At 42.6% G+C, this 26,928-nt stretch overlaps 2 protein-coding genes across 3 annotated transcripts in view; both read left to right on the plus strand.

Annotated features, from left to right (window-relative positions):
• Positions 1-978: 978 nt before the first annotated feature.
• On the plus strand, positions 979-7,675 carry laynb (layilin b). Its single transcript, XM_029673236.2, has 7 exons — positions 979-2,266; positions 2,983-3,280; positions 4,088-4,245; positions 4,791-4,835; positions 5,389-5,475; positions 6,050-6,164; positions 6,482-7,675. Exons 1-7 carry the CDS (start codon positions 2,191-2,193, stop codon positions 6,810-6,812), a joined length of 1,110 nt encoding a protein of 369 aa, XP_029529096.2. The 5' UTR covers positions 979-2,190; the 3' UTR covers positions 6,813-7,675.
• Positions 7,676-9,427: 1,752 nt separating this feature from the next.
• Positions 9,428-26,928, plus strand: part of sik2b (salt-inducible kinase 2b) — a 64,723-nt gene continuing 47,222 nt past the window's right edge. For both annotated transcript variants that reach the window (XM_029673237.2, XM_029673238.2), the window contains exons 1-3: positions 9,428-9,864; positions 24,254-24,370; positions 26,342-26,405. In XM_029673237.2, coding sequence (XP_029529097.1) covers positions 9,727-9,864; positions 24,254-24,370; positions 26,342-26,405 — 319 coding nt within the window. In that variant the 5' untranslated portion in view covers positions 9,428-9,726. The remainder of the gene's footprint in view (positions 9,865-24,253; positions 24,371-26,341; positions 26,406-26,928) is intronic.

The raw sequence follows: 26,928 nt of genomic DNA on the forward strand, positions 1-26,928 counted from the left end.
TATTGCAAAAAATATGTTCTGACTACATTAGGCTATATGTAACTAATATTATTAGATGAGAGATGAGAGTTATATTTGCTGCATGGAATGTGTATTATACTGTTATTGATTACTCTATTTTAAGCCTTTTAAAGCCTCTACATTCTTCTTCATATTCTTCAAAAGACCTATGCATAATTTTTCTAGAGAGAAAGGGGAAATTCGTGGAAGTGCCTGAAAAACAAATGAGAAAGGACAGGGAAAGGAAATATGGTGTTGAAAAATCAGCTCTTCCCTTTCCTCCCTTCTGGCTTCCTGTCAGGGGCCAATGCTTTGCACACTCCTCTGAGCCCATGAACTCACTGCGATCAACTCTCCTCACAAGCAATCCGATCCTAGATCAGTACTCCTACTCTAAGACTGGTGGAGGCATAGAAACCATGTGTTTGATACCATTCCACCCATTCCGCTCCAGCCATTACGACGAGACCCCCCCCCCCCCCCCCCCCCCCCAATTAAGGTGCGATCAACCTCCTGTGTCTAGCACGCTTTATGAACACAGGCCCTGGACTTTTCCATTTCTGATAGTTACAGTCAAAACACAAACTGAAAACTGTTCACTATAGGGGTAATTAAGGTTTCCAGGTTTAACATACCTGGCAACCCTTTGCTGTTTGTTTCCAAGTTAGCCAACCCCTTCCCATGTAGCCTAGGCCACAGCATATAACCAACTGTGTTATTATGGTAGAGTCTGAAGTGACTGATGTTGGTTTTCTGAGACTACCAGATTAGCATCAACACTCAATCCTATCTCAGGTCTGCTCTGGCATAAAACAGGCTTTTTTACTGACTGACAATGTGTAAGTTATGTTGATACAGATTTCAGGGTCATTGCTATCTGGTTATCATATCAAATCAAATCAAATGTTATTGGTATACACCCCCACCCTTCTTTTTCCCACAGAGGTGTTTATCTCTGTCGGCACGATGCTTGAAGAAGCCCGGTGGCTGAATCGACTCAGACAACATATCCCGAGAGAGCCATGTTTCTGTGAAACAGAGAATGTTACAATCTTTGATGTCTCTCTGGAAGGCAACCCTTGCTCTAATTTCGTCTACCCTTGTTGTCAAGAGACTGGACATTGGCGAGTAGTATACTCGGAAGCGATGGGCGGTGTGCACGCCTACGGAGCCTGACCAGGAGGCTCCGTCTGCGGCGATGTTGTTTTGCCTCGGCTTCTGGGATTAGATCCACTGTCCCGGGTTGGGGTCCGAACAAAGGATCCGCTTCAGGAAAGTCGTATTTCAGGTCATAATGTAGGAAAATTGACATTGTTTTCTGGGCTAACAATGTAAGAAATAATACTTAAAAAATAAAAATAAAGTTTTCAAAGGACTCAAAGTGAGGCAAACATCTCTGTCAGCGCCATCTTGCAGTCGGTAATCACAAAACAACCTCACAAAAACTGTCTTGTATTGTCTGGAGTTTGCTGCCTGGAACAGTCTCACCAAAGTTGTCCATGTTGTAGCCTCATTACTGGCTAAATTAACACGCACCACCCGGCCCTAGAATTTCCTAATTTCCTCAAGTGAAAGAACACAATGTTCTCCTCAGGCTAATGCTTGACCATTACATAATTAATTCCCAATTTTTCTCTTAACTGTTTTATTTCTTATTTCCTGCCCTGGTTGTCAAATCTTTCCCCCAGCACACAGTAGATCTAGGCTATAATAGCAGGAACATTTGTATATGAATGTTTGATATTCAATGAAAGTAGTGTGTGTGCGTGCGTGTGCGTGTATGAAATAGACGTTTGCTAAACATGTACAATTCTCGTGATCAGTATAGCATATCACTCAAAGACATCTTTTCAGTCTCTCTTCCATTCTTATCAAATAAATGTGACTTTGATTAGATTATTGTGTGGGTGCAGCATGGAGTAGCCTAATTTCATTATGCCTATGAGTGCAAAAAAAACATAGCAAGGTATGACAAGCATTCCTCCTTTCCTCCTTTTATCTTCGATGGATTTACTCAAAATAATGAGCCTTTCGCCGTGAGAGGGGTTTAAAAAACGCTTTACCGGATCCTGCAAAAACTTCGACCTAATTCTGATTGGACCATATGCGATTTTTCGCCCCTCTCTCAGGCTTTGACGGGCGGTTACGGATTTTCTCGAATTTACACGAAAGTTTAGTGAAGATGAAGAAATGGATTTTGTTAAACTGCTCGGGACTGTTCTCGCCGTTTTCTGCCACTTAGGATTCACCCAATTTGAACACAATGGTGAGTGTTGACAGGGAAACAATGTCAAACTTGTCAAAGCCCGTTGTCAAAAGTTAACTGTATGATTAACCAAAGGTTATCTAATGCATTGCAATATTGCGCTCTATTGATTGTGCGAAAGAAAATCGTATTATGTAGTACCCAACGAAAGAAGAAAGATTATGGAACGTTAAAATGTTTAAATAGAAACTTCAAATGTCACCCAAAATCGAGTGATTTTGTAAGCTAGATGGCAAAAACAGTCACTGCAATATTTCTCTTCAATAGGCCTAGACATTGCCCAGAGCAGGCTTTTTGTTTTGGTTTGTGTGTTGGGAACCTATGATTCGTTTTGAGATGGGCCATTATGCTCAGAAGTAGGCTACAGATTTAGAAGACCAATGTGATATGTAATAGCATAAAGGTGGTGCAAATATCAAGGTGGGTCATATTACTTTACATATTATTCACTGTGGTTTGCAACATTATTAGTAAAAGCTCTAATAATAAAGAAAATATGGCAATAGGTCTACATAAAATCAAGAGATCTTGCACATAGGCCTATTATCATGTAATCCATGTATGCTAATACATGTGCCTTATGTCCTCCTGAATGACCATTCTGATTTGACATTATTTATTACCCACGTTTAGATTTGCAATTTTCCAATTGAATTTGCAATTTGATTTGCTTTCTTGATTTGCAATTTCTTGTTTTCCAATGCGATGCACTGTAGGCCAGAGGATCTGCCTGCGTGGCACAGAGCGACCCTGCTACAGGATCAACTACTTCCAGGACCCACGGCGGAGGGTGACCTTCGATGATGCCAGGCAGGCCTGCAGGACGGATGGGGCAGAGCTCCTCAGTATCGAGACTGACAATGAGCAGCGTCTGGTCGAGAGGTTCATCCAACAGTTGCAGGCCACTGATGGGGACTTCTGGATCGGGCTGCACAGAAGCCCACGCCACTGGGTGACTACCATAGGATGCCCTTCGCAGTACTACTGGCTGGATGGCAGCAAGGCCAGATTCAGGTGTTCTTGTGTTTTACTTTGGTTTCAAGTCTAGGAGATCCCTGCAGCTGTTGGCATGTACACCACAGGAAAATACAGGGCCATAATAGAGATACCTCACATGACTCACATGAGAGTCATCAAAGAGCATCAGGGATTAACATATGTTGGTGTCTACATGCTTTGAGAGTCATTGCTATTTTATCGGTACAATTTGTATTATCATGAATGTTGTGGTATTGGTAGTGTTGGGAAAGCTACTCTGAAATATAGTTTACCCAGCTACCAATTACTTCACACTGAAAGAAGTTAAGCTACACTAAAGGTACCCTTAAAAAATATAGTTGACTTAACTAAAGTTACTTTGAAAAAGTAGTTAACTTCATGCAAACTACTTAATGGAAAAATATGATATCTAAATCTGAAATGTCATAAGACGACAAGTTGCCAGAACAGATCACCGTTGTCAGATGTCAACAGATGTTATTTACCCTGTTAATCACAAAAATAAAATGCTTCAAGTGAGAATTAGGCAGGTCTGAGGCCGAAAAAAGGATTGCAAAAAGAGTAGTGTGTAGTTCCAGTAGTTAGCTACACCACTACATGGCAAAAGTGATTAACTACTGAAAACACTACCTTGATTTGAATTTAGTTCAACTACCACCAAACTACTGCAAAATGTAGTTCAATTACTAGTTGAACTACATAGTTCACTACTCCCCAACACTGGGTATCAGTAGGATGAGAGTCCATTTTCAGAGGCATGCTGTTGACTATCAAAGGATCTCTGATAAAGTTGTTGACCTATGGAAAACACGCTTGTTGCAGAAACTGGCATTGGGACGAGCCATCGTGTGGCAACGAGATGTGTGTGGTGCTGTACCACCAGCCTTCTGCCCCCCCTGATGAGGGGGGGCGCTTAATGTTCCAGTGGAACGATGACAACTGCAACACCAGGAACAATTTTGTCTGCAAGTACTCCGAAGGTGAACTGTACCCTGGACATGTTCTGAGTAGACAAACGTTGTGGAACATTGCAGATAGAAATGTTATGAATAGAGTTGACATGATTTGTTATTCTACATGTCAGAGAGTTATGTTTGTTTCACATCGTGTTTTTCTAGCTGAACGATCCACAACATTGTGCCCTGCAAAACATGGCCCCGGTGTCCTTGATAGTGTTCATATTTAGACATGAACAGATTAAAAGGGTTGTATTCAACAGACAGCAAATGGAAATAAAGGAGCCTAAACAGGGAGGGACTAACTGAATTTGTCCAATTAGAATCTCTTTTGTTGACAAGTTCTTTTGTTACGGATTGCAACGGTGTGCACTAATGAATTTGGCAATGTTACATTACATTTATCCTATCTCAATCCTGTAGTTTATCTCCGCTGAAGGAGATAATATTGCATGGTATGATTTTGATTGAATACCAGTTTATCAACAAGGAACCATAGAAAATATAATTCACAGTCAATATAGTCCATATACTTTTGCAGCTGACGATTCTCTTTCTCTCTCTCACAGAAAAGTTACCAGTGTTTACTGTGGTGTGGAATTCATTATACACAGGTAAACCCACCCCTGCAACTAACATTTAGATTTTTTTTAAGGTCAAATATGTGAATCCTTGAGATGAGCGATTTGTTGATACTGAGATCAACAGCTTGAACATTGTTATGACATCACAATTCTCAATCTCCAAAGTGTCTATGTAAAGGATGACATCTAGTGGCAAAGATTTATTAATCACAATATAATAGAAGAGAATATAATAGAACATAAAAACCTCATCAGTGTCATTGAATCAATCCTCTTACCAGATAATAGAGGCTATGCGTGACAAATACAGTAGGCTATAGTACAGTTACAGATTACCAGTGAATTTGCTTGAAACTGTTGCTCTGATTGAGTTTATTCCTAGAGAGTTTATTTGCATATTAGTCATCCTGTACTTGTTTACACATTGCTGAATCACACATGCTCAATCTTTCTTCTCTGTTGAAGACAAATGTTGCTTATTTTGGTCTGCACATTTATATTTGGGCAATATGACGTTTTTGTATATCAATCCAATTTACAGTGTCTGTCTATTTACACGTTTTGCTCATTATCTATTTTCCAGTTGCCCCAATTATATCTTTAATACCAATCCTCCCATCAGCTAAAGTGAGTGATGAGAAGACAAAACTAGGACTGTCTGAATCATCAGGTAAAAAATCTGCACTCTTCATGTCTATCGAGTTTGATCCTTGGTTATGAAATATTGTACATTATAAACTGAGTGGTTCGAGCCCTGAATGCTGATTTGGCTGACAGCCATGGTATAACAGACCGTATACCATGGGTATGACAAAACATTTGTTTTTACGACTCTAATTACGTTGGTAACCAGTTCATAATAGCAATAAGGCACCTCTGGGGTTTGTGATATATGGCCAATATACCACGGCTAAGGGCTGTGTCCAGGCACTCCGCATTGCGTTGTGGGTAAGAACATCCCTTAGCCATGGTATACACCCCTTCATGCCTTATTGCTTAATTGTGTCCCAAATACAATAAATGATCTCCTCATTTATTTTCCAAAGTTTCTTTCCAAAATGATTCATAGTGAGGTGCCAACTTACTGTCATTAGCCTGGTCCCAGATCTGTGTGTTTGCGCTATTATGTCAGCTCCTTTTCATTGACAATGACTGACAAGGAGTTGACATGATAGCGCAAACAGATCTGGGCCCAGGCTATAATGCCATTGTCTTACCTCTGGTGTTTTTTTCTCTCCCTTCAGTATCTCTTTCAGATAATGTCCTGTATGTCTCCTACATTCTATTTGCTACCATCCCTATTCTACTGCTGCTGCTTGTGGCTACAGGAGTCTTCTGCTATAAACGGGCTGCCAAAAGGTAATACTTGTTCGCTTCATTGAATAATAACAGGTAATAATACATTTTGTATGTTAGGCACCTGTCACGGTCACCAAACATTATTTAAAAGTATGTCAAAAAGAATCTATGGGTAAAAAATGACACGGGTAAGAGGGGCAAAACAGAGGGAGCTTTGCAAGAGGGCTTGTGAAACACAATCAACATCAGACGTCACAGAGCATAAGAGATGTTTTGTTTTGAGGTTGGTTTAAATGCCGTACTTGAAATAAGCAATGATGGAGGTGTTTGTGGCGCGCTACATGCCTCTGTAACTGATAGTGTAACTCTTTATGCAGGAGAAAGTCTCCAACAGACAGCTACCCTAAGCAAGAGCAATGGGGTACAATGTCCACTGCGGCCTGCAACATCCAAGGACCCTATGCCTACCAGGACATCACCAAGCTTCAACCAGCCGAACTGGAGAGCATGGCACCTGAATCAATCAAGAAGATGTCCTTCTGTGCCTCCTCTTTTGATTCCCAGTGTGATGATTACGAGAATGTTTCAAACATGGAGACAGTGACAGAGAGTGGCTTTGTGACCAACGATATCTACGAGGACTGGCAAAACCAGGGTCGGCACTATCTCAACGAGACTGGATGGGTGGAGAATGAGATCTATGAGTAATGTTGCGGCCCTGCAGTGCCTCTCTCTTTACCACATGTCCACTGGGCCATCTGGGCATCTGACTCTTTTTGTCTCCATTCATCTTTCATATCTCCTGCTGGTGGGTTGTATGGCACCATGTGATGCGAGACAGGATGGACAGATCCTGTGTGGTATTATATAGTGTTCGCTTTAGGGTACGCCCACTAACCGTACAAAGAGGCCTATGGTGTCACCCCCATTTGAGGTTTCCTGTGTGGAAGTTGATGTCAGGGAACAAGACAATATCTTCGGAAATTCGGATAACAGAAGTCTGACCCCACGAAACCTCTGAGCAATGGCTGCCTGCGAGAGATGATCCTACCAGTGATGTTTAACAAAGCCTCCACTGCTATGACTCCAGTTTGAGCTGGCTGGATAAAGTCATAATGTGCCTTTTCATGGCTACACCAAAGTCCTGGTTGAATAACAGAGTGTAGCATTTGTTTATTTGCCTATTCCTGTGTCTTCATCTTAAAATCTTGTATTTATCACAATGTCGTGAGAAAAATCAAGAAAATACATGTTTTGCGTACATGGTAGATTCATGTGGGCCTGACTAGAGTGTTGTGAAAAAGTAGTCTTAACGAGCTAAAGCTGAGTGTTCTTGGAGGATGTCGGACAGGAAATACCAAAAGCACATCTGGAACTCGCACATACAGGAAATCTAGCAGTGACAGCAGATGCTTTTGGGGTGCTGCGCTCAACAGTTTTCCATGTAAGGCTGTCACGATAGGTTAATTAACAAAACATGTACTTGCTGGACCTGTAGGCCTATATGAGTGATATTTCAAATATTGCGCACCGCTCTGGCTACAAATAAATGTTTTGTTTTAAGTTTTTTTTATAATAATGTGCCTTTTATTGTGTTTTTGTGTACAAGAAGAAAGAAAAATAGACCATTTATAAGCCGTAAAACCTTTGGTAAGATATAGCTTACTTTACTGTACTATAGCAAACAGTACATACTTATGGCTTCCATATTGTTTGTTTGACCAGCAGATGGTGCTGTTTCATGTCATATTTCAACTCTTTCCATTGGTCTCGAACTCCAGCAGTTTCACTCAAATTCTATGTTGATCGCTAGATGTGCAATAGGTATGTTAAAAAAAGGATAACAATGTGCTAATATTCTGTCATATTATTGTATTATTCTCAAACCAATTGATTTGGCTTAATAACATGTATCTAAAATGTATACTGAACAAAAATATACTGAACAAAAATATAAACGCAACATGCAACAACTTCAATTTCAACAATTTTACTGAGTTACAGTTCATACAGTATAAAGAAATCAGTCAATTGAAATAAATTCATTAGGCTCTAATTTATGGATTTCACATGACTGGGCAGGGGTGCAGCCATGGCTGGGCCTGGGAAGGTATAGGCCCATCCACTGGGGAGCCAGACCTAGCCAATTAGAATGAGTTTTTTTCCCCACAAAAGGGCTTTATTACAGACATAAATACTCCTTAGTTTCATCAGCTGTCCAGGTGGCTGGTCTCAGACGATCCCACAGGTGCAGAAGCATGATGTGGAGGTCCTGGGCTGGCATGGTTACACATGGTCTGCGGTTGTGAGGCCGGTTGGAAGTACTGCCAAATTTTCTAAAACGATGGAGGCGGCTTATGGTAGAGAAACTAAGATTCAGTTTTCTGGCAACTGCTCTGGTGGACATTCCTGGAGTCAGCATGCTTGCATGCTCCCTCAAAACTTGAAACATCTGTGGCATTGTATTGTGTGACAAAACTGCACATTTTAGAGTGTTTTTTTTATTGTCCCCAGGACAAGGTGCACCTGATGAATGATCATGCTGTTTAATCAGCTTCCTGATATGCCACTCCTGTCAGGTGGTTGGATTATCTTGGCAAAGGAGAAATGCTCACTAACAGGGATGTAAACCATTTTGTGCACAACATTTGTGAAAAAATACACTTTTTGTGCATATGGAACAATTCTGGGATCTTTTATTTCAGCTCATGAAACACTTAACATATTTTGTATATATTTTTGTTCAGTGTACAACCCTGAATTGCAGAACACACACCATCCAGCATAATCCAAATTAATGTTGCCGTTTTGTCCGTAGCTGGGAAACCTGGCAAGCATCTCACACTCTCTTCTCAAAATGTATGATTATTTTACCACAGCCGTAAAGGGCAATTGCAACCAACAAAAGTTATAATAACATGTATTCGTGGTTGCATCACTTGCATGCATCATTTGCGTTGTGCACAAGCATGTACACATTACATAGTCAGAGACCAGCTGCACACACACCTTCACACATCAAAACAACATGCATGCATGGATTAATGTGCTAGTATAAATGTACATAAATAATTCACCAGTCCAATCCCTGCACTTTGACTCAGAGTAACAAAAGCTTTTTCTGTGCACCTGCAGGTCAAACTTCAAAGTCAACCCTCCACTCAGGGCGGCGAGCAAACAGATATCAGAATAGCAATGTAACCGGTTGACGTAAGAGGTGGGTCCGGTTGGCTTGGAAACGAATTGGCACTGAAGCGTGGAACCGCTTCAGAGGCCCGCCCCCTGTAGAAATACCCCCATGGCTCTGACGTCAATGTACGTCAACGAGAGAATATGATGCCTCCTGCAACTCAACTCATGTACTTTAGCTAATATAGGTAGCTAGCTGAAACAGTATAGCTCTATTGTATTGGAGAAGGTGGCGTGACAGCCGTAAAATGTATTCTGTCGTCTCGTTGGTCTGAAGGGTCTTTAACGTTCAAACTGGCCGGGCGACCGAGAAATGGACTTTGTCTATTTTGAATAGACAACATTTTAGCGGGCGGTTTGTTTTCCCTTCAACATCTGTAGGCTCAAGTCGCGAGTCCCTAGGTCCTCACCCCCAAACCACATTTAATAAAGCATGGTCATGGCTGACAATCACCAAAAACCGATGGTCCGGGGTCCTGTCCGAGTGGGCTTCTACGATATCGAACGTACTCTAGGAAAGGGTAATTTCGCAGTTGTGAAGCTGGCTAGACATCGCATTACCAAGACGGAGGTGAGTGCTGAGAATTAGCTAGCTGGCTGGCTAGCGTGCTAGTTAACAGTGAGCTAAGCGTGTGATTCTCTTGCAAAGGGCACTAACCTTGTCTTTTAACTAACACGCTAGTGGTTACTTGCCCCCTGCATTGCAGTTGTAAGTTAGCTAGTTATCTAAAGTTATATTTGCACATTTATTCTGTAGTTGTCTCATTCGGTTCACATTTGACATTGGCATGTTTAGACTTCACACCTACCTAGTTTACTATGTCTTATTTTTGCAAAGATTCTGAACCTTACATGAAGAAAGTTATAGACTAGAAATTTACCAACTATTATGTAACTTGATAATCATAACTGTCTATGATTAGCAAAATTGTGTGTCACCCAGTTTTACATTTAGGCAACGTTAGCCTAACTGTGAAGTTGATTCATTCATGTGTGTTCATGCCATGAGATTCACATTATCTCATCCAAATCAAATTTGATTTGTCACATACACATGTTTAGCAGATGTTAGTGCGAGTGTAGCGAAATGCTTGTGCTTCTAGTTCCGACAATGCAGTAATAACCAACGAGTAATCTAACCTAACAATTCCACAACTACTACCTTATTAACACAAGTGTAAGGGGAAAAAGAATATGTACATAAAGATATATGAATGAGTGATGGTACAGAACGGCATAGGCAAGATGCAGTAGATGGTATAGAGTACAGTATATACATATGAGATGAATAATGTAGGGTATATAAACATAGTGACATAGTTTAAAGTGGCTAGTGAAACATGTATTACATAAAGATGGCAAGATGCAGTAGATGATATAGAGTACAGTATATACATATGAGATGAGTAATGTAGGATATGTAAACATTATATTAAGTTGCATTGTTTAAAGTGGCTAGTGATACATTTTTACATCAATTTCCATTATTAAAGTGGCTGGAGTTGAGTCAGTATGTTGGCAGCAGCCACTCAATGTTAGTGGTGGCTGTTTTAACAGTCTGATGGCCTTGAGAGAGAAGCTGTTTTTCAGTCTCTCGGTCCCTGCTTTGATGCACCTGTACTGACCTCGCCTTCTGGATGATAGCGGGGTGAACAGGCAGTGGCTCGGGTGGTTGTTGTCCTTGATGATCTTTATGGCCTTCCTGTGACATCGGGTGGTGTAGGTGTCCTGGAGGGCAGGTAGTTTGCCCCCGGTGATGCGTTGTGCAGACCTCACTACCCTCTGGAGAACCTTACGGATGTGGGCGGAGCAGTTGCCGTACCAGGCGGTCATACAGCCCGACAGGATGCTCTCGATTGTGCATCTGTAGAAGTTTGTGAGTGCATATGGTGACAAGCTGAATTTCTTCAGCCTCCTGAGGTTGAAGAGGCGCTGCTGCGCCTTCTTCACAACGCTGTCTGTGTGGGTGGACCAATTCAGTTTGTCCGTGATCTGTACGCCGAGGAACTTAAAACTGTCCCGTCGATGTGGATAGGGGGGTGCTCCCTCTGCTGTTTCCTGAAGTCCACAATCATCTCCTTTGTTTTGTTGACGTTGAGTGTGAGGTTATTTTTCTGACACCACACTCCGAGGGCCCTCATTTCCTCCCTGTAGGCCGTCTCGTCGTTGTTGGTAATCAAGCCTACCACTGTAGTGTCGTCCGCAAACTTGATGATTGAGTTGGAGGCGTGGGTGAACAAGGAGTACAGGAGAGGGCTCAGAACGCACCCTTGTGGGGCCCCAGTGTTGAGAATCAGCGGGGTGGAGATGTTGTTACCTACCCTCACCACCTGGGGGCGGCCCGTCAGGAAGTCCAGTACCCAGTTGCACAGGGCGGGGTCGAGACCCAGGGTCTCGAGCTTGATGAGGGTACTATGGTGTTAAATACTGAGCTGTAGTCGATGAACAGCATTCTCACATAGGTATTCCTCTTGTCCAGATGGGTTAGGGCAACCTCAATGTTGTGCAATACACTGCCTTTCTTTAACCATGGATCAATACCTTGCTTCATTACTCTCACTAACAATTGTGTGCAGTTTTGTATAATGTTATGTATAATGTGGTCAACAAGCCACCCCATAGTCCTTGCCCCCCCCCCCCCCCCCCCAGCACTACACAGCTGATTCAAATAACCAACTCGTCATCAAGCTTTGATTATCTGAATCCGCTGTGTAGTGTTAGGGGGAAAAACCAAAACATGCACCCAGGGGGACTCCGGGACCAAGTTTGGGAAAGCCTGCACTGTTGTAAACAACCATGGTGTAAACAATCATATAAATATCTAGGGAATGCAACATGGGTTAATGCATTGGTTACATAACCCAATAAAAATATAACTTTGTTGCCTCTTCTTGGGACAATCAGTGTGTAGCTGTTGTGTACACTATTCACAGACGCTAATAGTCCTTGATCATGACTCTCATTTCCATTACATTACACATAAGTCTTTGGACGAAGGCATCTTCTGTGCAAGGGAGTTTTAAGTGCACTGACACTCAATCTGAACATTAACGAGCGTAATGACCGTATCTTTCGTATCAGCGATTTCCAAAAGGTTAAATTGATCAAATCAAACTTTATTTGTCACACGCGCCAAATACGACAATTGTAGACCTTAACCAACAGTGCAGTTGAAGAAAGAGTTTACCAAATAACAATAATAAATAGTAACACAATACAATAACAAGGCTATATACAGGAGGTACCGGTACCGAGTCAATGTGTGGGGTTACAGTTTAGTTGAGGTAATTTGTACATGTAGATAAGGGTGAAGTGACTATGCATAGATAATAAATGATGAGTAGCAGCAGTGTAGAAAACAAATGGAGGGGGAGTGTCAATGTAAATGATCCAGTGGGCTTTTCATTAATTGTTCAGCAGTCATATGGCTTGTGCTTAGAACCTTTTAAGGAGCCTTTTGGTCCTGGTCTTGGCGCTCCGGTACCGCTTGCCGTGCGGTAGCAGAGAGTACAGTCTATGACTTTGGTTACTGGAGTCTTTGACATTTTTTGGGGCTTTCCCCAGACACCGCCTAGTATATAAACTCAGCAAAAAAAATACTTCCTCTCACTGTCAACTGCGTTTATTTTCAGCAAACTTAACATGTGTAAATATTTGTATGAACATAACAAGATTCAACAACTGAGACATAAACTGAACACGTTCCATAGACATGTGACTAACAGAAATTGAATGTGTCCCTGAACCAGGGGGGGGGGGGGGGGGGTTAAAGCAGAAGTAAGTCCATATCTGGTGTGGCCACCAGCTGCATTAAGTACTGCAGTGCATCACCTCGTGGACTGTACCAGATTTGCCAGTTCTTGCTGTGAGATGTTACCCTGCTCTTTCACCTAGGCACCTGCAAGTTCCCAGACATTTCTGGGGGAATGGCCCTGACCCTCACCCTCCGATCTAACAGGTCCCAGACGTGCTCAATGGGATTGAGATCCGGGCTCTTCGCTGGCCATGGCAGAACACTGACATTCCTGTCTTGCAGGAAATCACGCACAGAACGAGCAGTATGGCTGGTGGCATTGTCATGCTAGAGGGTCATGTCAGGATGAGCCTGCAGGAAGGGTACCACATGAGGGAGGAGGATGTCTTCCCTTTAACGCATAGCGTTGAGATTGCCTGCAATGACAACAAGCTGAGTCCGATGACGCTGTGCAACACCGCCCCAGATCATGATGGAACCTCTACCTCCAAATCGATCCCGCTCCAGAGTCCTTTGACGATAACCGCGAATCCGACCATCACCCCTGGTGAGACAAAACCGGGAGTAGTCAGTGAAGAGCACTTTTTGCCAGTCCTGTCTGGTCCAGCGACGGTGGGTTTGTGCCCATAGGCGACGTTGTTGCCGGTGATGTCTTGTAGGTGTCAACCGACTATGATTTTTCAACGCCGATACCGATTATTGGAGGACCAAAAAAGCAGATACCGATTAATCAGCCGGTTTAAAAAAACAAACATTTTATTTATTTGTAATCATGACATTTACAACAATACTGAATGAACACTTATTGAACACTTATTTTAAATCAATTTAGCCACAAATAAATAATGAAACATGTTCAATTTGGTTTAAATAATGCAAAAACAAAGTGTTGGAGAAGAAAGTAAAAGTGCAATATGTGCCATGTAAGAAAGCTAACGTTAAAGTTCCTTTCTCAGAACATGAGAACATATGAAAGCTGGTGGTTCCTTTTAACATGAGTCTTCAATATTCCCAGGTAAGTTTTAGGTTGTAGTTATTATAGGAATTATAGGACTATTTCTCTCTATACCATTTGTATTTCATTAACCTTTGACTATTGGATGTTCTTATAGGCACTTTAGTATTGCCAGTGGAACAGTATAGCTTCCGTACCTCTCCTCGCCCCTACCTGGGCTCGAACCAGGAAAACATCGACAACAGCCACCTTCGAAGCAGCGTTACCCATGCAGAGCAAGGGAAACAACTACTCCAAGTCTCAGAGCGAGTGATGTTTGAAACGCTATTAGGCGCACCCCGCTAACTTGCTAGCCATTTCACATCGGTTACACCAGCCTAATCTCGGGAGCTGATAGGCTTGAAGTCATAAACAGCGCAATGCTTGAAGCACCGCAAGGAGCTGCTGGCAAAACGCACGAAAGTGCTGTTTGAATGAATGCTTACGAGCCTGTTGGTGCTTACCATCGCTCAGTCAGACACAATTTCACCTGGTTAATATTGCCTGCTAACCTGGATTTATTTTAGCTAAATATGCACGTTTAAAAATATAATTCTGTGTATTGATTTTAAGAAAGGTATTGATGTTTATGGTTAGGTACACATTGGAGCAACAATACGCACAGTATTGCCATGTAGGACACGCTAGATAAACTAGTAATATCATCAACCATGTGTAGTTAACTAGTGATTATGATTGATTGATTGTTTTTTATAAGATAAGTCTAATGCTAGCTAGCAACTTACCTTGGCTTACTGCATTCGCGTAACAGGCAGGCTCCTCGTGGAGTGCAATGAGAGGCGGGTGGTTAGAGCGTTGGACTAGTTAACTGTAAGGTTGCAAGATTGAATCCCCGAGCTGACAAGGTAAAAATCTGTCGTTCTGCCCCTGAACAAGGCAGTTACCCCACCATTCCTAGGCCGTCATTGAAAATAAGAATGTGTTCTTAACTGACTTGCCTAGTTAAATAAAGATTAAATAAAGGTGTAAAAAAAAAATTGGGGCCCAAATTGGTGTCCAGAAATACCGATTTCCGATTATGAAAACTTGAAATCGGCCCTAATTAATCAGCCATTCCGATTAATCGGTCGACCTCTGTCTTGTGAGGACCTGCCTTATGACAGGCTTACAAGCGCTCAGTCCAGCCTCTCTCAGCCTATTGCGGACAGTCTGAGCACTGATGGAGGGATTGTTTATTCTTGCTGTAACTTGGGCAGTTGTTGTTGCCATCCTGTACCGCAGGTGTGATGTTCGGGTGTACCGATTCTGTGCAGGTGTTGTTACACGTGGTCTGCCACTGCAAAGACGATCAGCTGTCTGTCCTGTCTCCCTATAGTGCTGTCTTAGGCTTCTCACAGTACGGACATTGCAATTTATTGCCCTGGCCACATCTGCAGTCCTCATGCTTCCTTGCAGCATGCCTAAGGCACGTTTACGCAGATGAGCCGAGACCTTGGGCATCTTTCTTTTGGTGTTTTTCAGTCCGTAGAACGGCCTCTTTAATGTCCTAAGTTTTCATAACTGTGACCTTATTTACCTACCGTCTGTAAGCTGTTAATGTCTTAACGACCGCTCCACAGGTGCGTGTTCATTGAACAATCATGGGAAAGTGTTTAAACCCTTTACAATGAAGATCTGTGAAGTAATTTGTAAAAATCTAAATAATCTTTGAAAGACAGGGTCCTGAAAAGGGGACGCTTCTTTTTTTTTTGCAGAGTTTAGGTCCTGGAATGCAGGAAGCTTGGCCCCAGTGATGTACTGGGCCGTACGCACTACCCTTAGGCCGCCCCCCTACAGCGCCTTGCGGTCGGAGGCCGAGCAGTTTCCATACCATGCAGTGATGCAACCGGTCAGGATGCTCTCGGTGGTGCAGCCTTAGAACTTTTTGAGGATCTGGGGACTCATGCCAAATTTTCGGTCTCCTGAGGGGGAAAAGGTGTTGTCGTGCCCTCTTTACGACTGTCTTGGTGTGTTTGGATCATGGCAGTTTGTTGGGGATGTGGAAACCAAGGAACTTGAAACTCTCGACCCGCTCTGCTACAGCCCGTCGACGTTAATGGGGGCCTGTTCGGCCTGCCTTTTCCTGTAGTCCACGATCAGCTCCTTTGTCTTGCTCACATTGAGGGAGAGGTTGTTGTCCTTCAACCACACTGCCAGGTCTCTGACCTCCTCTCTATAGGCTGTCTCATCATTGTCGGTGATCAAGCCTACCACTGTTGTCATCAGCAAACTTAATGATGGTGTTGGAGTTGTGTTTGGCCACGCAGTCGTAGGTGAACAGGGAGACCAGGAGGGGACTAAGCACACACCTCTAAGGGTCTCCAGTGTTGAGGATCAGCGTAGCAGACGTGATATTGCCTACCCTTACCACCTGGGGGGCGGCCTGTCAGGAAATCCAGTTGCAGAGGGAGGTGTTTTATTCCCAGCGTCCATTACTTAGTGATGAGCTTTGTGGGCACTACTATGGTGTTGAACACTGAGCTGTAGTCAATGAACAGTATTCTCACTTAGGTGTTCCTTTTATCCAGTTGGGAAAGGGCAGTGTGGAGTACGATTGAGATTGCGTCAACTGTGGATCTGTTGGGTTGATATGTGAATTGGAGTGGGTCTAGGGTATCCTGCAGGATGCTGTTGATGTGAGCCATGACCAGCCTTTCAAAGCACTTCATGGCTACTGACGTGAGTGATATGGGCAGTAATCATGTAGGCAGGTTACTTTGCTTCCTTGTGCACATTACCAAGGTCGTCTGCTTGAAACATGTAGGTATTACAGACTCAGTCAGTGAGAGGTTGAAAATGTTAGGCAAGACACTTGCCAGTTGGTCCGCGCATGTTTTGACTACACGTCCTGGTAATCCGTCTGGCCCCGCCGGCTTGTGAATGTTGACCTGTTTAAAGGTCTTGCTCACCAAGAGCGTTATCACACTGTCGTCCTGAACAGTTGGTGCTCTCATGCATGCTTTAGTGTTGCTTGCCTCGAAGCGAGCACAAAAGGCATTTAGCTCGTCTGGTAGGCTCGCGTCACTGGGCATCTTGCGGCTGGGTTTCGCGTTGTAGTCTGTAATAGTTTTCAAGCCCTGCCACATCCGACGAGCATCAGAGCCGGTGTAGTAGGATTCAATCTTAATCCTATATTGATGCTTTGTTTGTCTGTGGGCATAGCGGGATTTCTTATAAGCGTTCGGATTAGTGTCCCACTCCTTGAAGTGGCAGCTCTAGCCTTTAGCTCAATGCAGATGTTTTCTCTAATCATTGGCTTCTGGTTGGGATATGTACTTGCGGTCACTGTGGGGACGACGACGTCAATGTACTTATTGATGCAGCCGATGACTGGTATACTCCGAAATGCCATTTGATGAATCCCGGAACATATTCCAGTCTGTGCTAGTAAAACAGTCCTGTGGCGTAGCATCTGTGTAATCTGACCACTTCCGTATTGAACGAGTCACTGGTAATTCCTGCTTTAGTTTTTGCTTGTAAGCGGGATTCAGGAACATCGGTTTGTGGTGGTAAATAGACGGCTACGAATAATATAGATGAGAACTCTCTTGGTAGATAGTTTGGTCTACAGTTTTTCATAAGGTGCTCTACCTCAGGCGAGCAATACTTCAGGCGAGCAATACATTGAGACGTCTTTAATATTAGACATCTCGCACCAGCTGTTATTGACAAATAGACACACTCCCCCGCACCTTGTCTTATCAGACGTAGCTTCTCTGTCCTGCCGATGCATGGAAAATCCCACCAGCTCTATATTATCTGTCGTCGTTCACGACTTGGTCAAACATAAGATATTACAGTTTTTAATGTCCCGTTGGTAGTATAATCTTGACCGTAGGTCATCCATTTTTATTTTCCAATGATTGCACTTTGGCCAATAGAACGGATAGCAGTGGGAGTTTACTCACTCGCCTACGAATTCTCAGAAGGCAGCCCGACCTCTGCCCTTTTTCCCCCGTCTTTTCTTCACGCAAATGACAGGGATTTGGGCCCGTTCCTGAGAAAGCAGTATATCCTTCATGTCGGACTCGTTAAATATTTTTTTTTCCAGTTCGAGGTGAGTAATTGCTGTTCTGATGTCCAGAAGTTGTTTTCGGTCATAAGGGATGGTAGCAGCAACATTATGTACAAAATACGTTTTTAAAATAAGTTACAAACAACGCGGAAAAACTAACAAACTAGTACAATTGGTTAGGAGCGCGGAAAACGTCAGCCATCCCCTCCGGCGCCATTCTACACGCCATATCTCCATGCTACAGCACTTGTTATTCTACCCCCCCCCCCAAGCCATAAGACTCCTGAACAGCTAATCAAATGGCTTCCCAGACCAGGCCCACCCATTTACTCTTTACTGGTACCCTCTGTATATAGCCTCACTATTGTTAATTTACTGCTGCTCTTTAATTATTTGTTACTTTAATGTTTTATCTTTGACTTATTTTTCTTAACTGCATTGTTGGTTAAGGTTTTGTAAGTAAGCATTTCACTAAGGTCTACATGTATTGTAGTCGGCGCATGTGACAAATAAAATGTTATTTGTTCATGGAAAACAGACGGAAGACGAGGCGACCACCTGTGCTAATTAGCTACGGTATCTAGCATACTCCGAACACCTGTGTGTAACTCAGGAAGTGTAGCAGGAGTGACATTTCATCAGATGGAGGCAACCATAGCTTTATTGATCTGTGCAAAACGTATGCATGGCTGAAAACTGTAGGGAGAAGGCAGAATGCCGCCTAGAGTTTGAGAGCAATCTGCTTTAGTGACTTTGACGGTAGAATGTAATGAATGGGTGAGTTTTTTGTTGAGCCCCGATGCTTGCTCTAAATGTTAACACGCATCCTTGTGGTACAGTTCTGGAAACATAAGGAACTTATCTTTCATATCGGCAAGAAATAATAATAAAATAAAATTTAAAAAAAGGTTAAATTACTACACACCTTTTTATAGGGTTAGGCTTCAAACACGGCCGTATTTCCATGTTACATCGCTTGTTTATGGAAACAGACGGAAGAGGGGTGGATTAGGGAGAGGCTATATGGACACACCTAGTGCCCAAATTGATGACATGTTGCGCAGTTGAGTCGGGTGGAGCTTAATGGATTCGGTTCAGTCAGTCCTCCTGATACACCCTTCCCAGCTTTTTAGTTTATGCTTGCTAGCTTGCAAAAAGAGCAGCATGGTGCTAGTTAAAACTTGTAAAATAAAGTAATGTTTGTTTCGATGGGCAAGGGAGAAATAACTTGTTGTTAGGGCTGGCACAATTATCGTAGAATCGTGTAACCGACAATTAAGGACATAAACCGTGAACACATTTTTTGTTGTTGTAATAATCGTCTTACTACTTACTACTACTTCTTAAGGGTGGATTCAACATTATATTTAGTAGACATACACTGCTCAAAAAAATAAAGGGAACACTAAAATAACACATCCTAGATCTGAATGAATGAAATATTCTTATTAAATACTTTTTTCATGACATAGTTGAATGAGCTGACAACAAAATCACACAAAAACTATCAATGGAAATCTAATTTATCAACCCATGGAGGTACACTCAAAATTAAAGAGGAAAACCACACTACAGGCTGATCCAATTTGATTTAATGTCCTTAAAACAAGTCAAAATTAGGCTCAGTAGTGTGTGTGGCCTCCACGTGCCTGTATGACCTCCTTACAACGCATGGGCATGCTCCTGATGAGGTGGCGGATGGTCTCCTGAGGGATCTCCTCCCAGACCTGGACTAAAGCAGCCGCCAACTCCTGGACAGTCTGTGGTGCAACGTGGCGTTGGTGGATGGAGCGAGACATGATGTCCCAGATGTGCTCAATTGGATTCAGGTCTGGGGAACGGGCGGGCCAGTCCATAGCATCAATGCCTTCCTCTTGCAGGAACTGCTGACACACTCCAGCCACATGCATTGTCTTCCAATCTAGCATTGTCTTGCATTAGGAGGAACCCAGGGCCAACCGCACCAGCATATGGTCTCACAAGGGGTCTGAGGATCTCATCGCGGTACCTAATGGCAGTCAGGCTACCTCTGGCGAGCACATGGAGGGTTGTGCGGACCCACACCATGACTGACCCACCGCCAAACCGGTCATGCTGGAGGATGTTGCAGGCAGCAGAACGTTCTCCACGGTGTCTCCAGACTCTGTCATGTCTGTCACGTGCTCAGTGTGAACCTGCTTTCATCTGTGAAGAGCACAGGGCGCCAGTGGCGAATTTGCCAATCTTTGAGTTCTCTGGCAAATGCCAAACGTCCTGCACGGTGTTGGGCTGTAAGCACAACCCCCACCTGTGGACGTCGGGCCCTCATACCACCCTCATGGAGTCTGTTTCTGACCGTTTGAGCAGACACATGCACATTTGTGGCCTGCTGTAGGTCATTTTGCAGGGCTCTGGCAGTGCTCCTCCTGCTCCTCCTTGCACAAAGGCGGCGGTAGCAGTCCTGCTGCTGGGTTGTTGCCCTCCTACGGCCTCCTCCACGTCTCCTGATGTACTGGCCTGTCTCCTGGTAGCGCCTCCATGCTCTGGACACTACGCTGACAGACACAGCAAACCTTCTTGCCACAACTCGCATTGAAGTGCCATCCTGGATGACTCCGTCTCATGCTACCACTAGAGTGAAAGCACCGCCAGCATTCAAAAGTGACCAAAACATCACCCAGGAAGCATAGGAACTGAGAAGTGATCTGTGGTCAGCACCTGCAGAACCACTCCTTTATTGAGGGTGTCTTGCTAATTGCCTACAATTTCCACCTGTTGTCTATTCCATTTGCACAACAGCATGAGAAATGTATTGTCAATCAGTGTTGCTTCCTAAGTGGACAGTTTGATTTCACAGAAGTGTGATTGACTTGGAGTTACATTGTGTTGTTTAAGTGTTCCCTTTATTTTTTTGAGCAGTGTATTATTATTCTAGTCTTACCATTGTTATTGTAGATGTGGACACGTTGTTTTTAGAGTGCACAACCTACAGTAGACTACACATGTGATTAAAATTATGATTTCATTCCATTTACGAGTTGTCAATTTATTCATTGTCTTTTTGTTTGGAGCGCTCCTGTCAATCTGGAGGGAGGACACGTACTTGATTATTCACAGAAGGAAGTAAGCGGCCAACAAGTGCTCAGCATATGTGGGAACTCCTCCAAGACTGTTGGAAAAGCATTCCAGGTGAAGCTGGTTGAGAGAATGCCTAAAGTGTGCAAAGCTGTCATCAAGGCAAAGTGAGGCTACTTTGAAGAATATAAAATATATTTAGATTTGTTTCACACAAGTATTTCTCTACACCTGCATTAACATCTGCTAAACACATGTATGTGACCAATAAAATTTGATTGGATTTTTTGGTTACTACATGATTCCATGTGTTATTTCATAGTGTTGATGTCTTCACTATTATTCTACAATGTAGAAAATAGTAAAAATAAAGAAAAACCCTTGAATGAGTAGGTGTGTCCGAACTTTTAACTGGTACTCTAGCTAGGTAATTAGCACAGGTAGGGCACTGGGAGAGGCTATACGGAGACGCCAGGTGCCCAAAATGTATGACGCACGTCATGCAGCAAGAGTTGAATGGGGACGAACGGATTCAGTTCAGTCAGTTGTGCTAATGAGCCCTCACCAGCTAGCTAATTTATTCTTGTGAGTTCAATGACAATTAGAAACTTGTCTGCCAAAGTTGGGACTTGAGAGAGTCATTCCATTTCTATCGGGGTAATTGTTTATTTTTATGTAGATATTAATGCCGTAGTTGTACATTTTCGGTAAAAATCACTACAATAAATGTGCTTTAGCTGTCATCCTGGCATGATATTGGCCACACAATCTAGCTACTTCCCTCTCCTTACTGCAGGACAGCAGGGCTCGGCATTAGCCGGCAAGCAGGAACTAAGGACACACTGTGCCCGGTGATGTTGTGTTGCCTGCTTGCATTGCAAACTCTCATTGAGCAGTAGACTGTATCACGGTGACTACCAATACTACAAGTTATTTGTTTTGTGTAGGCTGCTATCCTACTCAAAATATAATCAAGTGGGATGGAACAAATTGGCTACGTTAGCTGCTGCCAGCAACATGATACATCTGCCCGGTGAAGCGAAACAGTGGGAAGAACCTCGATACAAACTCGTTACGCTAACTAATTGGCATGTCAAGGTGACATCCAGATGGTGACAAATGTTTCCATATATAGGCACACACCCTATATTTCAATAAAATCAACTATACATAGGCTACTGAGCTTGTCTGACGCTTTAGGCACTGCGATTTAAAAAGACATACATTACAACAGGGAGCCAGAGATCACTATAGCCTAACAAGAAGAAGAAAAAAAACTGTTCTTGACCAGATTCTGTCCCTTGCACTCCTGAAGTTGCTGGTAATAGGCTTCACCAGCGGTCGGCAACCTTTTCCATTTGGAGTGTCAAGTCGTACCATTTCTACTGATCTGCGTGCCAGTTGTGATTATTCAGATGCACATTTTCGTGGAACAGTTTCATTTAATTTTATAATAAGTCTTCATATCTCAAAATCAATGTCGTGGTTTGTATCTAAATTATACAAATCTAAAAGTATCTTTTATAGCCATTTTAATAATAGGTTGCATAGCTTACAAATATATTTTAACACTTTTTTTGGGCTACTACATGATTCCATATGTGTTATTTCATAGTTTTGATGTCTTCACTATTATTCTATAATGTAGAGAATATTAAAAATAAAGAAAAACCCTTGAATGAGTAGGTGTCCAAACTTTTGAATGGTACTGTATATGCGTCTCCACACCTGTATGTAAACAGAAGACGTATGCCACAAACGTGTTGTCAATGAAAAATACCGTTGGCTGCAACTGTGTAGAGTGTATGTGTATTTGTGGAATTATTTTGATGTGATCTGAAAGTAGGGGGATTTATGTTTCTATAACCGTACCGCATTTGAGAATCAATTCACATTTAGTTGGAGTATTTGTCTGTTTTGGCTTCCAAAGCCATTTCCCCTTTAACTAGAATATTTTTAGGTCCTTGGATTATAATGAGTATCGTTAGGCTCCTTTAGTCCATTATGGGGCTACTCTGTACATAACTAGTAATTGCAAAGCAAATCCGTCAGCCCCTGTTGAGTGTTAACCGCTTGGATATGGTATTAGCAGCAGCCCACTCTCCTGGATTCTTGACTTTTCAAGATTTAAAATCTCTCTCGTTACTCATATCGTCTTAGTGATCTTGTGGTCAGTAGGTCCTCAGTTCAAGAATGCCCCCGACCTTACTTGACCTCCTTGTAGAGGCTGGCAGTAGGCCTAACGCCTCATTACTCCGAAAGCGTCTTTGTGTTTTGGTACACCAGAAGTACATTAATTTCCAATGGAACACTGCGTTTGCCTTGCAGTGCCTTCTGTGTGATGCATACATTGGAAATATTGAACGTATGCGTCAAACAATATGCGTAGACGGCTTGACAGAAATGGTAGCAGGAGGTGAATGTTGAACACATCCAGATAATGCTGCGTACCATTTTGCGCAATGATGTAGGTGTGATCAAGATGGACATGTCTTCTGTTCATAACGAAGAGGGAGGGAGCATTAGTGCTGTGATATGGATGTAATCAAGCATTGTATTGGGTAAGATTAGAGTAGAATGATTTAAAGGCCTCCACTCGTTTTCGTTTACTCCAGAGCTTGGCTTGCAGACACTTGTATCTCTTCAAGTCCTGGTGGTGATGAAATGCTGTTTATGAGAGAGCGAGGCTTGGGATATTGCATGTTATCATGACATGGACACTGTTAATCAACTCTTGCAAGGATGAAGAAATTGCCTGTTTTCCAGCAGCTTCTGCTCGTGTCTGCCCCCCCTTACCTCTCACCCAGTGTGGATGACAGAATATAAAAGCTGTTTATGATTTCCCCTAGCAAACAGTTTTTTGTGCAAAGGATAGCGTTTGAGTTTTATTGTCTGTGCTCGCCTTGCAAGAACTTAAGAGTGCTGTGGGATTATATTAGGGAGAGCTAGGCCTACTGCTTACCGCTTTTGCTTTTGTACTTTCTTAGAATTATCTGCCTCAGTTTAAGCAACACTTTAAAATGTATGCCTACACATAAAAAAAAATATATATATATTATTATTCCTTTACACAAAAAAGACCTCAAGGGAATCCTTTTGAATGTTTTGTCCAGGGACTCATCACTGTATTCTGTGTTCTACAGGTTGCCATTAAAATCATCGACAAGAGCCAACTAGATGCTGTGAACCTGGAGAAGATCTACCGGGAGGTACAGATCATGAAAATGTTGGACCACCCGCACATCATCAAGTTGTACCAGGTAAACCTCTCCTTTTTTTAAAACACCAGTATTCAAAATATAATCCATTTTTATTTGTTCCTCCTGGGTTTTTGTATAAATGTGCAATGCCTATGGTCATTCAGGACATTTTCTAATGGGTGAGCAAACATCTCCAATCTACCTGGCCTTCACAGTCCTAGACCTTCATAGATATCAGAAGTGACGTCTGACGGAGTTAATAACTAACCAACCAAGCAACGTGTCAAGGTGCTTAACAAAATTTCACACAAACTGTATTGTAGTGTTCAGCCTCTCGTGTTAATAGCAGGGGGGGGAAGCAATGTTCAGCTGTCAAGCGCCACAATCAGAGGAGGTCCTCTACCAGTCATCCCGAAAATCCCACCCCAGACTTCACTTTTTTTACATAAGACTTTAGGTCACTTTGGTCGTTGGGAATGTGAATAGCAGTTAATTATTATTACACAACCAAATGGCTCTGGTCCAGGCTTTTGCTGTGTAATCACAGTGTATCATTATTTCCAACAGCTCTTCCATACAAACGGCATGGGTCAATTAGTCATTTCCTTTCAGGCCTCATAAACAGAGGGCAGTAGGCTTGGCATCGGCTCTCTCATCTCCAAACAACCCCCCGTTCAGTTTGTCTTGGGGTCTTTGCTTCACAGGATGCCCCCTCAGCGGACTCAGAGGCCCAAGTTTCCCACAGTCACATACACAGCTCTTCACTGTTTCCAATGAACTCCTCATCCCCACCTTCATCAATATATGGCCTATTTGTCCCCATCAAGCGTTCTCAACAACTCAGAGAAGTTGTAGGCTATAATGTTGATATTTGCATGGGATAACAATCCATGTAATTTCTCCATTTGCATCATTGACCAAGTACTGTGACAGAATTTGGATAGTAAGTGCCATGTGATCGGCATGTTATGGAAAGCACTGGGATAAGTGACATTGATTATCCCTACAGGGTTTTTGGTAAAGTCATGGAGACAGGGGCATATTGGTCAGAAATGGTGCAGAGTAAAGGGTAAGTTAGCCCAGATGGGAATTTACATGAAATAACCACTTTGTGGGATTTCTATGTGAATGTATCTGATGCGTTTGTGTTAATAATAATAATGTGTTTATATATATATTTTTTTTAATTTTACCTTTATTTAACCAGGCAAGTCGGTTAAGAACACATTCTTATTTTCAATGACGGCCTGGGAACAGTGGGTTAACTGCCTGTTCAGGGGCAGAACGACAGATTTGTACCTTGTCAGCTCGGGGGTTTGAACTCGCAACCTTCCGGTTACTAGTCCAACGCTCTAACCACTAGGCTACGCTGCCGCCCCAACCCTTTGTTTTCTTTGGCTAATTCTAGGTCACGTCCCAAATGGCATCCTATTCCCAATGTGGTGCACTACTTCCCATAGGTCCCTGGTCAAAAAGAAGTGCACATAGGGAACAGTGTGCCATTTGGGATGCTGTGCACATAGGGAATAGTGTGCCATTTGGGATGCTGTGCACATAGGGAATAGTGTGCCATTTGGGATGCTGCCCTGGTGTCCTCCCACACACACCTCTGGCACTATCAGTACCCTCTCTCTACTGGGAATAGCGGAGCCATTCAACCAGAACTTCGTTCCCATTCTCTCATGTGTTCCATATTTGTGTCATTTTTGTAATTCCAAAGAATAAAGCATTCTTTTTTTTGCTGTGAGCATCATATATGAGCGTTTACGGTGTGACATTTGCAACATTTACTCTGCTGATCAATGCAAGTTTGTATTAATTCATTTGTTCTTTTATGATCCTTTCATTTAAGACTGTTCTGCTGTTCTCAGTACACCCACGTCAGCCAGCATAATACTTCCAGGAATCTATGCACGAGGATTATCAGATGAATTTACATCTTAACAGCAGCAAGGTCATTGCTGAGGTTGGCCTTAATCTGTTTTGCTCTGTGCTTATTGCTTACTCATTGTTTCCTTCCCTTTTTCACAGGTAATGGAGACCAAGAACATGCTCTACTTGGTGACAGAGTATGCCAAAAACGGGGAGATTTTTGGTAAGTGAAGCAGACGTACCAAGTGAATTTATTCCCGACTGGAAACGATGTCTAACAAATTTAGCTGAAAGATTTTTTTGTCATGAGTTGTCACCTCTCCTCCTGTTAGTAATATTGTATGCTGTAGCCTATATGCTGTGTACAAAACATTAACACCTGCTCTTTCCATGACATAGACTGACCAGGTGAAAGCTATGATCCCTTATTCATGCAACTTGTTAAATATATTTATATCAGTGTAGATGGAGGGGAGGAGACGGGCTTAAAATCCTTCTTTAACTTTGAGAGAGTTGAGACATGGTTTGTGTACAGTGGGGCAAAATATTGTCAAAGTTCTCCCACTTAAAAATATGAGAGATGCCTATAATTTTCATCATAGGTACACTTCAACTACGACAGACAAAATGAGAGAAAAATCCAGAAAATCACATTGTAGGATTTTTTTATGAATTTATTTGCAAATTATGGTGGAAAATAAGTATTTGGTCACCTACAAACAAGCAAGATTTCTGGCTCTCACAGA

This window comes from Oncorhynchus nerka, linkage group LG11 (assembly GCF_034236695.1).
Source record: "Oncorhynchus nerka isolate Pitt River linkage group LG11, Oner_Uvic_2.0, whole genome shotgun sequence".
Lineage (NCBI taxonomy): Eukaryota > Metazoa > Chordata > Actinopteri > Salmoniformes > Salmonidae > Oncorhynchus > Oncorhynchus nerka.

Excerpts from the sequence above, each read along its gene's own strand:
- laynb (XM_029673236.2), top strand. The coding sequence starts at position 2,191 with ATGGATTTTGTTAAACTGCTCGGGACTGTTCTCGCCGTTTTCTGCCAC. Across the intron at positions 3,281-4,087 it reads GGCAGCAAGGCCAGATTCAG|AAACTGGCATTGGGACGAGC; the intron begins GTGTTCTTGTGT and ends CGCTTGTTGCAG. Across the intron at positions 6,165-6,481 it reads TATAAACGGGCTGCCAAAAG|GAGAAAGTCTCCAACAGACA; the intron begins GTAATACTTGTT and ends CTCTTTATGCAG.